Source organism: Capricornis sumatraensis, chromosome 21 (assembly GCF_032405125.1).
Source record: "Capricornis sumatraensis isolate serow.1 chromosome 21, serow.2, whole genome shotgun sequence".
NCBI classification, from domain to species: domain Eukaryota; kingdom Metazoa; phylum Chordata; class Mammalia; order Artiodactyla; family Bovidae; genus Capricornis; species Capricornis sumatraensis.
In genome coordinates this window covers 24,149,933-24,163,215 of record NC_091089.1, presented here as the reverse complement: position 1 = coordinate 24,163,215, position 13,283 = coordinate 24,149,933, and the positions used below count along the sequence as shown (strand labels likewise).

Below are 13,283 nucleotides of genomic sequence, written 5' to 3'. Positions count from 1 at the left end.
AAATAAAGGTGTAAGAATTGGAAAGGAAAAATAAAACGAGTGCTATCAATTGCAAATGATGTGTTTTTTACAAAGAAAAGTAATCTATACACAAAGTAGTAGAAATAATAAGAATTTAGCAGTGTTGCCAAATATAAAATCACCACAGAAAAGTCGGTTGCTTTCTCCATACCAGCAGGAGTAGTTAGGAAATATAATGTAAAAAGAAGAAATGATACCATTTATAATAGCAATGGAAATCATAGGCTGTGATTAGAAATATGTTTAACAAATGATGCATGAAATTGAAAATTGTTGAAATTCACTGGAAAATAATCTGAGCAGAGAGAAGGATAATGTTAATGGATAGAAAAGTCAATATAAAAATGTCATTTTTCCCCACCTTGATCTATAAATCAATGTGTTTTTAATTGAAATCTCAGCAGAATTTTCTTGGAGAAACTGGCTGATACCGACATTTATATGGGAATAAATATTTTTTTAAAACAATAGCTAAAATACCCATGAGAAAGAAGAGTCAAGTACAACTGGGCCTGTCTACTAGATATCAAGACTTATTTTAAAGCTGTTTAGTTGTGGCAGTGGTGTGTTGATGCAGGGTTAGACTAGTGAAACAGAGCCAGTCCCTGTTCATGTGAAAACTTGACTTAAGACAGAGCTGGCCCTTATGGTTACAGCAGACTGTGAGGTAAGGAGCACTAGACAGTTGGTCACCCATAAGGAAAATAAACGAAGTTGGGTACTTGCTGCATGAAAATCCAAAGTCAGTTTCATGAAGACTAAAGACAAATGTGAAAGGCAAAAATACAGTTCATTTTGAAGATAATATAGGAGAAGGTGATTGGGAGTAAGGAGAGATTTCTTAAATACGACGCCAGTCAGATGGGGAGGATACTCCAAAATGTGGCTCCCAAGGGCTCTGAGAGGGGCAGTGTTCCTTAGAAGGAGCTGGGGTCATGGGTGGTTTTTCAGGTTCATAAAAATCGCAATAACCAAAAGGAAGAAAATTTTAGTGTGTATGATCAGACAATTTATATGAAGAAATACAAACTGCAATAAAAAGTACTCATTCTAATAATTAGAAAATATAAATTTTTTTAAACCCAGAGATACTGTTTAACATTATTATAATTACACAATTGCAAGAAAATAGCATCCAAAGTTGATGGCATTATAAGAAAGCTGTATATACATCTACATAAAACACTTTGGGAAAGCAGTAATGAGCAGTGCCACAAAAAATTCTTTCCTTTAATTTACTAGTCTTACTCCTAGAAGTTTACTTTTCAAGCAAAAGTGAAAATATATATATGAACATGACCCCTTAGTTTCTTAATAGCAAAAATCTATCAGAAACACAAATGTCCAAAAGTCTATTCTTTAAGAAAGTTATTAGCTTAAAACTGTTAAATAGGTTAGTCATTAAAAGTGTTATTTTTTAATACTGTAGAAATATTTGAAGTACTTTTCATGTGGCAAAAAATGTAAAAAGTCTGAATGGAAAAGAAGTGGAAGGTTATTTTCGATGGGTTATAAATAAATAGGATAAATGATGCTAGCTTAGCAGGATAGAGTGGGGGATTTTTTTCACCATTGTCCTTAACATTATAGAATGCATTTTTATTTTAAAAACACTTAGTATATACTTGTTATGTAGTTGTTATGACAGACCTCAAAAAGGAAAGTTTTCAAAGATTTTTCATCTGCTTTTATGATTCCAGGAAGACAGTGGTCTGTCCCATCATAGATGTGATCAGTGATGACACTTTCGAGTACATGGCAGGTTCTGACATGACCTACGGCGGGTTCAACTGGAAGCTCAACTTTCGCTGGTATCCTGTTCCCCAAAGAGAAATGGACAGAAGGAAAGGTGATCGGACTCTTCCTGTGAGGTAATTGATTCGTCAAACATTTTCCCCAAAGTGTTACTGGTGGGGGATTGTGAAGCTTCGGGAATCACATTAGAAGGATTTTTAAATGTATTTTGAAAGACATGAAGGATTTGTTCACCATATGTGAAGTTAAGAGCCATTTTTCATTTATTTGAAGTAATACCATTATTTATTTGAAATAATGTCATTATTTCAAAGATGAGTTTCTTTTTTAAGTAAAAAAATAAGTTCAAATTTTTCATTTCTATAAATTAGTACCTATGAGAAATGACAGTGACATGCATATGTTCTTTCATTTCTACATGAACAAGTTTGTAAACCTGTAATTTATGCTTTAATTCAGTCACTAAGGATAATAATATTCAACTTAAACCATCCCTTTAGTAATTGTTAGTGCCAAGATGTGAAAATATTGCCTAAAACTGGGTAATAGAATGTAAGACTTTAAATTCAGACATCTACCATCTGACAAGGTTAGAAAAAACTTGTTTCAAGTATAAAAATAACTAGAATTGACAAAAGTATAAAAGGGATATCCATTAATGTATTTCTGCTTTTTCTTTTGTTCTGTATTTGGTCCTATATAGATTTTTTTTTTTTTTCTGGAAAGGGATAAAAAGCTTCATGCTATTGAGGATCTTTAGAGAGAGACCTTGAGCCTTCTGAGCCATCCTAGGATTTATTCTGGTTGCATCAGCCTGTTGCTTCTGTAGTAACTGAGACTTGCTTATTAGTCTTTTTAGCCTTCTCCTCTTCTAGGCTTCCCAGATCTGTCTGCCTTTGAATTGAGTCCAGTTCTGACAGTTGGAGAGAGCTTTCACTAGTTCTATCCTCTTTGTCCCTAGCCAGCCCAAGTCCTCTCCTGCTTTCCCAGTCAAGGGGCTTTTTCACTCTGGCTGACAGTTCAAATCAGCATCTAAACCAAGGGTTGCTAAACATTTCATGGATGATAGACTTCTTTGAAAAATCAGATAAAAGCTAGGAGTCTTCCCTAAACTGGGGGGTAGGGCAGTAGTCCAGGATGCCTGTATAAATGCCTGTTTTACATGTATAAACAGACGGGTTTGCATTAACAGTTAACAGTTCTAGGAAAATTAGATGCCAGACCTAGGTCAGGAAACCCCTGCACTGAAGGATAATGCTGGGTGTCAGCCTATTTCCTTTGAGTCCTAAGATATTAGGCTTTCTCATTCTTTTTTGTCTTCTAAAATCAAAGTAAGTCCTAACTTCTTGGTGGAAACAACTATTTCTTCTGTAAAAGCAAATGCTACCTCCCTCACCAGTGCATGGAATGAGTATGTTTTAGGGTTATGTAGGTGGCCAGTTCATCCTAAACTATTATCTACATGTGTCCTCTGTCCCTAGAATTTAATTACATTCTCCCTAGTTGGAACCCATTCTTCTCCCATACTCATTCTTCAAGTAAACCAGTACTAGGTATTCATTTATTTAAATGCTCCTTTGTTATGATTTCTCTGCTTAATTCAACCTATTCCCACCCACTCTGCATATCTGAGCCATGTTTTGTGGCAGAGAATTTACTGTACTTGGTCAGGATGATGATCCCCTTAGGAGGAATATATTGATTTATTCTGTACTTCGTCTCCTTCCTTAAAGTTCAGGAAAAAGCTGCATTGTTTTCATCCTGTTTAATCATACATCTTTGCAGTGTTTGCCACCCTTTAAAACCTGGTGTGCTAGAGCTGCTGACATGAGTCTGGTTGGTTAACATGATCAACTGCATTTTTAGTTGCTTGAAACTCTGGAGTGCATGACAGTCAGATGAAGAAGATTACAAGAAATAGCTTCAACTTAAGGAGTTCAGGGTGGAAGCTCAGTCAGGACCTGAGGATCAGGAACGGTACTGAAGACAGTAAGAGCCCTTGGGACCAGGCAGGGAAGGGGGTCCAGGCCGGAGCTGTGACAGCATGACTGGGGTGCAGATCTTATCTGGAAACCAAATAACTCAGCATAAAAACAAAGCTCTTGGGGCCTGTGAAGCTTTCTGAAGAGTGTGAGAATCAGCATTTATTCCATAGTTAAATAAACAGTTATGAAACTACTTTTAAAAACAAAAACTGATAGTAAACTTTAAATTGTTGCAATTAACAGTATAGTATTATGATTGAATTTCAGAACACCTACAATGGCAGGAGGCCTTTTTTCAATAGACAGAGATTACTTTCAGGAAATTGGAACATATGATGCTGGAATGGATATTTGGGGAGGAGAAAACCTAGAAATTTCCTTTAGGGTAAGTTCCCTCTGAAAAAAGTAACCTGTATAACCTCAAATATGAATATGCTTTGAATATTCGTGTTCTTTCTAAAGAAAAAATAAAAAGTGAATTTAATATGAGTTTGATCAGACTTCACAGCCTTCAGCCCATAAAAAGTTTGGTGATACTATTAAAGGTTCTTTCTAAAGTATTTTAAGCAAATAATTCAGTTATATTAGTAGTCCACTTGTAAAATTTACACAGGATTCCCCAGTTGTCTTTACTTCCAAGGAGGTAAATCAGACTCTAAAGTAAATAAAAATAACATGTAGTTCATAAATGCTACTTTGTTCCTTAACTGCCAAAAACATAATTTTGCCTTCTTTAATATGCTGTGTCCTTCTGGTTTGAGAATTGTTCTTTCTTATTTAAACCTGGCCACTTAACCAGCTTTCTGTTTTTCAATAAAAAGAAAAAGGCAAAAGAATTCTTAAATTATTCTAAATTAATTTAACCCAGTCAGCCTTAAGTCTTATGCATTTCATGTTCACAAAAATCAACTTATTTTTAGAATGATGTGTATTTCTGAAAATAATGAACTTTAGACACATGGCTTATTGGAAACCATAGTGAACTGCACAGAAGTCTAACATTGCTAGTTCACTGCATTCCTGGTGGATCACCTTGCTCTTTATGAGGAGAGGTTTGGACGCCAGAGCATCTTGGAGATCCTGTTTGGCTGTATCATTTTATGATCCTGGGAAAACGTTAAAGTGGGCACACTGAGTATTTAACAAAGTCAAGACTTTTCAAAAAGCAATGTAATTGAAAATAGTCTACAGTTAATTAGACTTTTAACTTACAGGCAAATGTATTTTGAAAGGAGTAGAAGGATAACTGATTAAGGATATGAAACCACACTTAATGATCTTTCTTTTTACCCCTATTTTTGTTTTTATGCTCACTAGAGACTAGACTGTGCTCTCACTGGCCACTGAGTAATTCATGAGTAATCCGCAAGTTGAGAGTCCTAGGTTCTGTTTAATGTATAGGTTGTGACACAGGTTTGGAGAAGGACAAACAGATAGGGCCCTGGCTGAACTCCCCATGGTCAAAAGTTTTTTGACCATGAACCATATTAATAAATACATTATACACACAACCCATAATGTAAACATTTCATCAAACAGTATGTCCTTGTTACTGAGTGCTGGTTGCAATTCATCAAATTTGAATTTTATGACCCTTTTAAGATTGGTGGACTGCAGTTAGCAAAAAACACTGCTCTGGGCCTCAGGTCTTTCCTGAATTTAACCTTCAGCTTCTGGTTTGATCAGAACCAGAAACTGAAGAAGCACTGACTCTGGGACCATGTAGCAGGAGCTCCATTGTACATATACCCTTGATTCTGTGAAATTCCAGCCATGAAATTCAGTAGATGTGAACAATTTTTTTTTTAAACTGTCGGTGTTTAAAACGGTCTTCTTTGCGGCTGTTTCCAGATTTGGCAGTGTGGAGGAACTTTGGAGATTGTTACTTGTTCACATGTTGGACACGTGTTTCGGAAAGCTACACCCTACACGTTCCCAGGAGGCACAGGGCAGATTATCAATAAAAATAACAGACGACTTGCAGAAGTATGGATGGATGAATTCAAGAATTTCTTCTATATAATTTCTCCAGGTTAGCATTATTTTGCATTAGAAACACAAGACAAACTTTCTTGGTCTGATCCTAATGCATTCTGAGAAGAGGTAAGAAGGTGTGGAAAAGAAGCTTTGAGCAGAGTTGTTGTAAAGAATAAATGAAATTACATATGGTATAGAAAGTGCTTAGCAAAAGCCTGGTATAATATTTACATCACAGGAGACACAAGAGACACAGGTTCGATCCCTGCATCAGGAAGACCCCTTGGAGAAGGGAATGGCTACCCATTCAGTCTTCTTGCCTGGAGAATCCCATGAATAGGGGAACATGGTGGGCTACAGTCCATAGGGTCACAAAGAATCAGACACAATTGAAGCGACATAGCATGCACAGGGGAACAGTAATAATACATGATCCAGTATTGCAGAAATTTCTGTTTTAGCCCAGGTACTTTCCATGTTTTGTTTTGTTTTTTTTTTTAAAACTAACTGCAACATTTAACATTTACATGAAATGGTCAAGTATTTCAAGGCCAGTGCCCTGTATCATGCCTCCAGGAGCTTTTCTCTGCTCTTCAGAGTTTTGTGGCAGCAGCCGTTCCATCAACTATAAATCTGCCTGAATTATGATTCTATACTCTTCAGTCACCACAAGACTGTCTGGGGTTGAGGGGGGTGGGTGCACAATTTAGGGAGCCTGTGTGAGAAATACCTGACTGGAAACAATTGCTCTGTTTAACATCTGTTTCATATTTGGGCAAAATTGATCTTTGTTTTTGCCTTAGCAAATATTAAAGTTTTGTGATCCCATGTAACTTACATTTGTATGTATTGGCATGTAAACTGTTCTCATATGAATTTAATTTTTCTTTGGAAAACACATTATTTTCTTGTTTTATACCTTGGGAGGTAGATTTGTGGTATACCACAAAAATGATATTGCTTTTCCTGTTTGGCTTGTTAGATGCAATATATAAATAGAAATGTATTGCCTGACAGAACATTAATAATTCAGTGACTTATTTCTTTTACCAGGTGTTACAAAGGTAGATTATGGAGATATATCATCAAGACTTGGTCTAAGGCACAAACTCCAATGCAGACCATTCTCTTGGTACCTAGAGAATATTTATCCTGATTCTCAGATTCCACGTCACTATTTCTCTTTGGGAGAGGTAAAAAAAAAATGTATTCTGTGTGGTTCTCACTGATTTGTAAAAAAAAGGAATAGAGGTTAAACTTCTAACAAGGGAGTACCTGTATGTTAAAATTACTTACACTCAAGTATGGGAAAGTCCTTGTTAGTTGATGCAGTCTGCCTCATAACTTGAAGTCTTATTAATTTATCCTGTTACATTTTATTAAAATAAGGCTCTACCTCTCACCTTTCACAGTTGGACTTTTGTCATATTAGTGTCTTCAATAGACTTATTTTAACAAACTGGTCCATTTAGTTGAAACCATATATTCCTGAAGGTGATATCCTAACATTAACTAGACTGAATCAAAGTTTGAGGAACTTCAAAGTAGAATTGTAAAGAACTGACAAGGAAACTTGTCAGTTTCCTTGAGTCTTTCCAGAAAGACTGTATAAGAAGAAGTTGTGTTTTTAATACCTGTTTATTTTCCTTTTGGAGCCCCAAATCTCCATTTGGGCTTGTGGGTTAGCATGCTTACTCTGATGACGACTTTAGTCTTTGCTCTTAGAATTCAGAAGCAAATCTTCTTGAAACCTGAAATAATGTATTTATTAATGCTTATAACTTGTCAGCACAATTAGCTGTGCTTTTGGAGTTTGGATGCCCATAGTGGAGGGTCTGCTTTGAAAGAGGCTTGCCCTTGCACCTTCTGGTGTAACTGCCGGGCGGCCTCAGGGGAGCATTTCCTGTGCCCTGTCTTCACCGTGTTCCTAGACTGTCAGTAGCCAGTCATTCTGCTTCCAGCCAAAGCTGTGCCGTGTATAGGAAATCCAGACAGGTCCTTCCCTTAGTCCAAGGGTATGATCAAGTCAGGAGTCCCAGGAGTTTCCTGGGGCTGCCGTAGTAAAACACCACAAACTGAGTGGCACGGAGCACCGGAATGGATTGTCTCGCGGCTCTAAGGTCAAGAAATCCGAGATCAGAGTGTGGGCAGGCTTCTGAGGCCTGTGAGGAAGGCTCTCTCCCCTGCTTTGTTCTAGCTTCTGGTGGTTTACTGACAGTCTCTGGTATTCCATGGTGTGTGGAAGCATCACCCTGATTTCTGCCTTCGTCTTCACATGGCGTTCTCCCGTGTGCACATCTGACTCCAAATCTTCCCTCTTTACTAAAGACACCAGTCACACTGGATGGCCTACCCTAATGACCTCATTTCAGTTTGACTCCCTCTGTAAAGAACCTGTCTGCAAATGATGTCACATTCTGAGCGTAATGGGGGTTAGGACTCCAGCATGTGAATTTGAGGGGACATGGTTCAGTCTGTACAGAGACTGAGCTAGGCGGGGCTGGATTGTAGTTGTGTGAAGACTTGGTTCACTTCCAGCTCAGGTATGCTCCTCAGGCCTGGTCTTTCAAAGTTTCTGAGTAATCGCACGGAGGGGTGTCTGTCTCCTCAGCCCTGACAGGTTTGCCTTTCTGAGGTTTTGACGTTAGTACTTGAGCCTCTCACCTTTTTCTGTGGGAGGACCAGCTGTTATTTCTTCAAGTCTCTTTCTAGCAGGAATTTGTCTCCTAAGCACCAGGAGATGTGGACGGTTTCTGTTTTAATGTATTGACGTACCATCGATTTATGATGATGTGTTAGTTTCTGTCGTACAGCAAAGTGATTCAGTGACACATATATGTGTATATACATTATGTTTTATGTTCTTTTCCATTATGGTTTATCCAGGATATTGAATATATGTTCTCTGTGCTCTACAGTTGTTTATCCATTCTATATATAATAGTTTGCATCTCCTAATCCCACGGTCCCAATCCATCCCTCTCCCACACCTTCCCCTCGGCAACCACAGATCTGTTCTCTGTGACTATGAGTCTGCTTATGTTGCATAGATAAATTCATTTGTGTCATAGTGTAGATTCCACATGTAAGTGATACCATTTGGTATTTGGCTTGATGGTCTCTGCGTCCATCCATGTCGCTGCACACGGCATTTCATCCTTTTATTCTATTGTGTACACCTACCGCACCTTCTTTATCTGCTCATCTGGTGAAGGACATCTAGGTTGCTTCCAGGTCTTAGCTATTGTAAACAGTGCTGCAGTGAACACTGGGGTGCATGTTTTGAATTACAGTTTTCTCCAGATATATGACTAGTAGTGGAATTACAGGATCATATGGCAACTCTGTTTTTAGTTTTTGAGGAATCTCCATACTGTTCGCCTTAGTAGTACACCAGTTTACATTCCCACCACCAGTGTAGTGAGGGGTCACTTTTCTCCACACCCTCTCCGGCACTTGTTATGACTTTTTAATGGTGGCTGGTCTGACCGGTGTGATGTAGTACCTAATTGTACTTTTGATTTACATTTCCCTAGTAATTAGTGATGTTGAACATCTTTTCATGTGCCTCTTGGCCATCTGTGTGTCTTTGGAGAAATGTCTGTCTAGGTCTTCTGCACACTTTTTGACTGAGTCGTTAGTTTTTTGATAGTCGCATGAATTGTTTGTAAATTTTGGAGACTAAATCCTTTGTTGATGGCATCATGTACAGATATTTTCTCCTATTCTGTGGATTGTCTTTTTGTTTTGTTTATGGTTTCCTATCTTTAAGTAGGTAGTTGCATTAAAAAAAAATGCAGTTTGGGTGAAAGTGTGGAGTGGAGATCTAAATTTAGGGGTTGTCAGTGTATAGGTGGTTTTTAAAACCACAGAACTTGATGAGAGCACCTTGGGGTGAGTGAATGTAGATGGACAAGAGGGAAGGAATAAGGAATAAGACATTAAAAAACTCCAAATTTAGACATTATGAAGGTGAGAGGGAATCAGCTAAAAAGATTGAGAAGGAGCAGGCATTGAAATAGGAAGATACCCAGGAGAATGATGTGCCAGTAAGTGAAGGACTTGCTTTAAGAAAGAGGAAGAGATTGACTGTGTGGAGCATTGCAGAGAAGGGAGGAAGAAGAGTCCTGAGGACTGGCCACTGGGTTGGTAAGGGAGATGTTGTCTGGAAGCTCCCTCTCAGTGTGTCAGGCGGGTTCCCCTGGAGATTGGGAGGGACAGGGTCTCTGATGGCTTCATAGGAGATTAGGGGAACAAGTAGAGATGAGAAGAGTGGACAAAAAACTGTGCTGTAAAGGTGAACAGAGAAGTGAGTGGTAGCCGGAGGGGTAAATGGGGTTAAAGAAGGGTTTCTCTATTTATTTTTACTAAGATGAAATGGTGCTGATGGCAGTGATACAAAGGAGAAAATTTGAAGATGCTAGAAAAGAGCCACTGATGGCTGGAGTCCCATGGAGGGGGGTTGTGGTAAGTTCTGATGCACAAGTTGGGAGGTGGTGGGGGGAGAAGGCAGTCCTCCACTGCACCAGGAAGGAAGGAAGAGGAGTGGGCCCAAGTCAGGTGAACTGTGGGTTGAGGGCTAGAAGCTGGAACTTTGAGGTGGACGTGAGAGGAAGCTGTCTGGTGACTTGATTCTTCAGCTGAACACAAGATTGTGGGCTGAGAGTGAAGGGGGATTGTTGGTGATGGGGGTTTGGGTAAAGAGGGGAAGACATAAAATAGATAAGGATTAATAGGATATGGTGGAGCAAATAGATCACAGGGGGAGCTCCAGGGTGGTGAGGAGCCGCCTGGTCACAGCATCTCCAGAGCCAGGGCAAGCATGGATGCCCGTGTCCGTCCTTGGTAGTTACCGAGGCTGCTTCAGGGCTGAAGTGAGCTCCCTGCCTCTGAACTTTGTTGTCATTTAAGGAAGTCACCTCAAACACACGAGGGGTATGCGGAGTTCCTTGCCCCCTTAGTGAGCACCTGCGCCCTCTGCTGCAGCCTCATTCCAGTCAAGGAGGGCCCAGCGTGGGTGAGGCCATGGCAAGGCTGAGAAAGCAGTTGCTTATCTTTAAATGGGGCTTCCCAGGTGGCACTAGTGGTAAAGAACCCACCCACCAATGCAGGAGATGTAAGAGACGCTGGTTCCATCCCCAGGTGGGGAAGACCCCCCGGAGGAGGGCATGGCAGCCCACTCTAGTATTCTTGCCCAGAGAATCCCATGGACAGAGGAGCCTGGCAGGCTTCAGTCCATAAGGTGGCAAAGAGTCAGACATGACTAAAGGGACTTAGCACAGCACCTTTAGAATAAGGTTGAGGAGCCTTTTTTTTTCTTTCGTTTGTTCTTTCTTTGAACCGACCCAATTTTGGACAACACTTAGGCATTGTTAGCTAGGTCAGTATATAGGTGTATTACAAAGAGCCACTTGTCTAACCCACAGTAGCTGATTGCCAAGGCAAGTTTGCCCTTTACCTGTCTCTTGCCAGCTGGCTTTGTGTATAAAGAACAGATTTTACCCTCTCTGTCCTGCTTGTTATTGCCTTAGTAACAGCTGGTCTTAAGCACTTATGCCCTTCATACCAGGCCACGCTGGTGTGAAGTGCTGGTGTGGGGACTGGGGTTGTTTATAAGCACCCACCACAGTGCAGCAGGGAGCTTGTGCTTGTGATCATAGCTCCTCCTGTGTGAGCTTTCCTTCCCCAGAGACTAGAACTTAGCCCCTCAAGGATCACTTGTCATCTTATAAGGGCCCAAGGAAGCTTGAAGTCAAGGATTTTAGAGTAGAAAGAAATCAGAAGGTGTACATTTAGTGTGTCTGGGTTCATGAAATCCCACTCTGTAATTATAGCTCTGATAGGACCTGAAACTGAATAAATGTGTTTCACGGTGATATCTAATCATTGTTAATGCAGGAGTTGAACTGTCCAAACAATAGCCATAGAAAGCAAATAATCCAATCTTTTACAGTTTAACCAGTGTTAAGGACTGACCATTTGCTTTTGCACCCTAAAATTTTCTGAGCATGAACTTCATGTCAAGCACCAGTCTGATGCTTTATGAATATTAACTCATTTTCCCAACACTTTGAGATACATATGCTATTATCCCCCACTTTACGAGTCAGTTAAGGCACAGAGAAGTGGTTTAATCAGCATGGCTCAGGTGCAGCCACAAAATGGAAGAGAGAGGGTTTGAACACAAGTGGTCTGGCGTGAGAGCTTGTGCTCATAACCACTGGCAGTCATGCTCTTTCCCATGTCTAACCAGTGTTACTCATGACTCTCACGGGAGAGAGTGAAAAAGTAAGTCTAGATTCCTTAGTAGTAAATCCTAAAATACCTTTAATTACTTACACTGTCCCCCCTAATGAGGTGCCAGAATTCTGGGGGAGACTAGCAGAAACCAGGAAACTGAGGCTCTGATTTCTTGCCTGGTTTCATTCACATTCAGAATCATCAACTTGGGTGGTAAGGTGGAAAATAACATTTTAGTGACAGCTGTGTACACCTAAGCTAAGGAAGGAAAATGAGTAGCTATTGTGGGCCTACTGGGTGTCGGTTTCTTCTGGGTCTGTGTCTGTTACCTTGCTTACAGATGAGAAAATGAGATTTTACAGCAACTTCTCCTGCTGATATCTGATGTCTCTCAAGGTGCCCATTAGAAAGGCAAGGGATAGGGGAGGAGAGGTGGATTTTATGGCCAAAAATATTTGGGAATTGCTACTCTTGATACCTTATATTCTTCTGTACCTTCAGTCCCCACCGTACCAAGAGTCTATTGAAAGGTTTTGAGAAGTTGTTCAGTAAAGAATATCTATTTAAATTTGTTAGTCCACCTCAGTCACTGTCCTGTCTGACTCTGAGACCCAGATGGACTGCAGCACGCCAGGCTTCCCAGTCCATCACCAACTCCTAGAGCTTAAACTCATGTCCATTGAGTTGGGGATGTTAATCTAGTATTTCCTAAACATACTTGATCACAAAATCCTTTGTTTAATGGCAGATACTGTTGTGCAAATCGTAGTTTTGGGAATCACTGTCTTAGAATATTGACCTGCCAAGGTCACATGGCTAGTAGTGAGGCCCAGCCCTGCACGTCCCCCAACTCTAAGCTCTCATGCCTACCCATCTGCCTCCAGAAACCTTGAAAGTGTGGCCATTGCCCCCGACCACATACTTCAGATATCATTATGATTTTAAGTGTCAAATTTTGAGTAAACAAGTCTGGTACTTATTTCTATTCTAGTATGAACATTGAAATAAGTATATATCACCACCATTTCTACCTTCCATAGTTCACTGGAAAGCAGGTGATTGGTTACATAGCCTTAAGGCTGTGTATAGAATTACAGGTTTGAACATCATGACCTAAATCAAATCCCTTATGATTATACAGTGGAAGTGAGAAATAGATTTAAGGGCCTAGATCTGATAGATAGAGTGCCTGATGAACTATGGAATGAGGTTTGTGACATTGTACAGGAGACAGGGATCAAGACCATCCCCATGGAAAAGAAATGCAAGAAAGCAAAATGGCTGTCTGGAGAGGCCTTACAAATA

At 39.9% G+C, this 13,283-nt stretch overlaps 1 protein-coding gene across 2 annotated transcripts in view; it reads left to right on the top strand.

Annotated features, from left to right (window-relative positions):
* The window catches only part of GALNT1 (polypeptide N-acetylgalactosaminyltransferase 1), a 69,007-nt gene that overhangs the window by 42,318 nt on the left and 13,406 nt on the right, over positions 1-13,283 (top strand). For both annotated transcript variants that reach the window (XM_068993553.1, XM_068993552.1), the window contains exons 5-8: positions 1,722-1,892; positions 4,029-4,146; positions 5,613-5,793; positions 6,792-6,931. In XM_068993553.1, the coding sequence (XP_068849654.1) occupies positions 1,722-1,892; positions 4,029-4,146; positions 5,613-5,793; positions 6,792-6,931 (610 nt within the window). The remainder of the gene's footprint in view (positions 1-1,721; positions 1,893-4,028; positions 4,147-5,612; positions 5,794-6,791; positions 6,932-13,283) is intronic.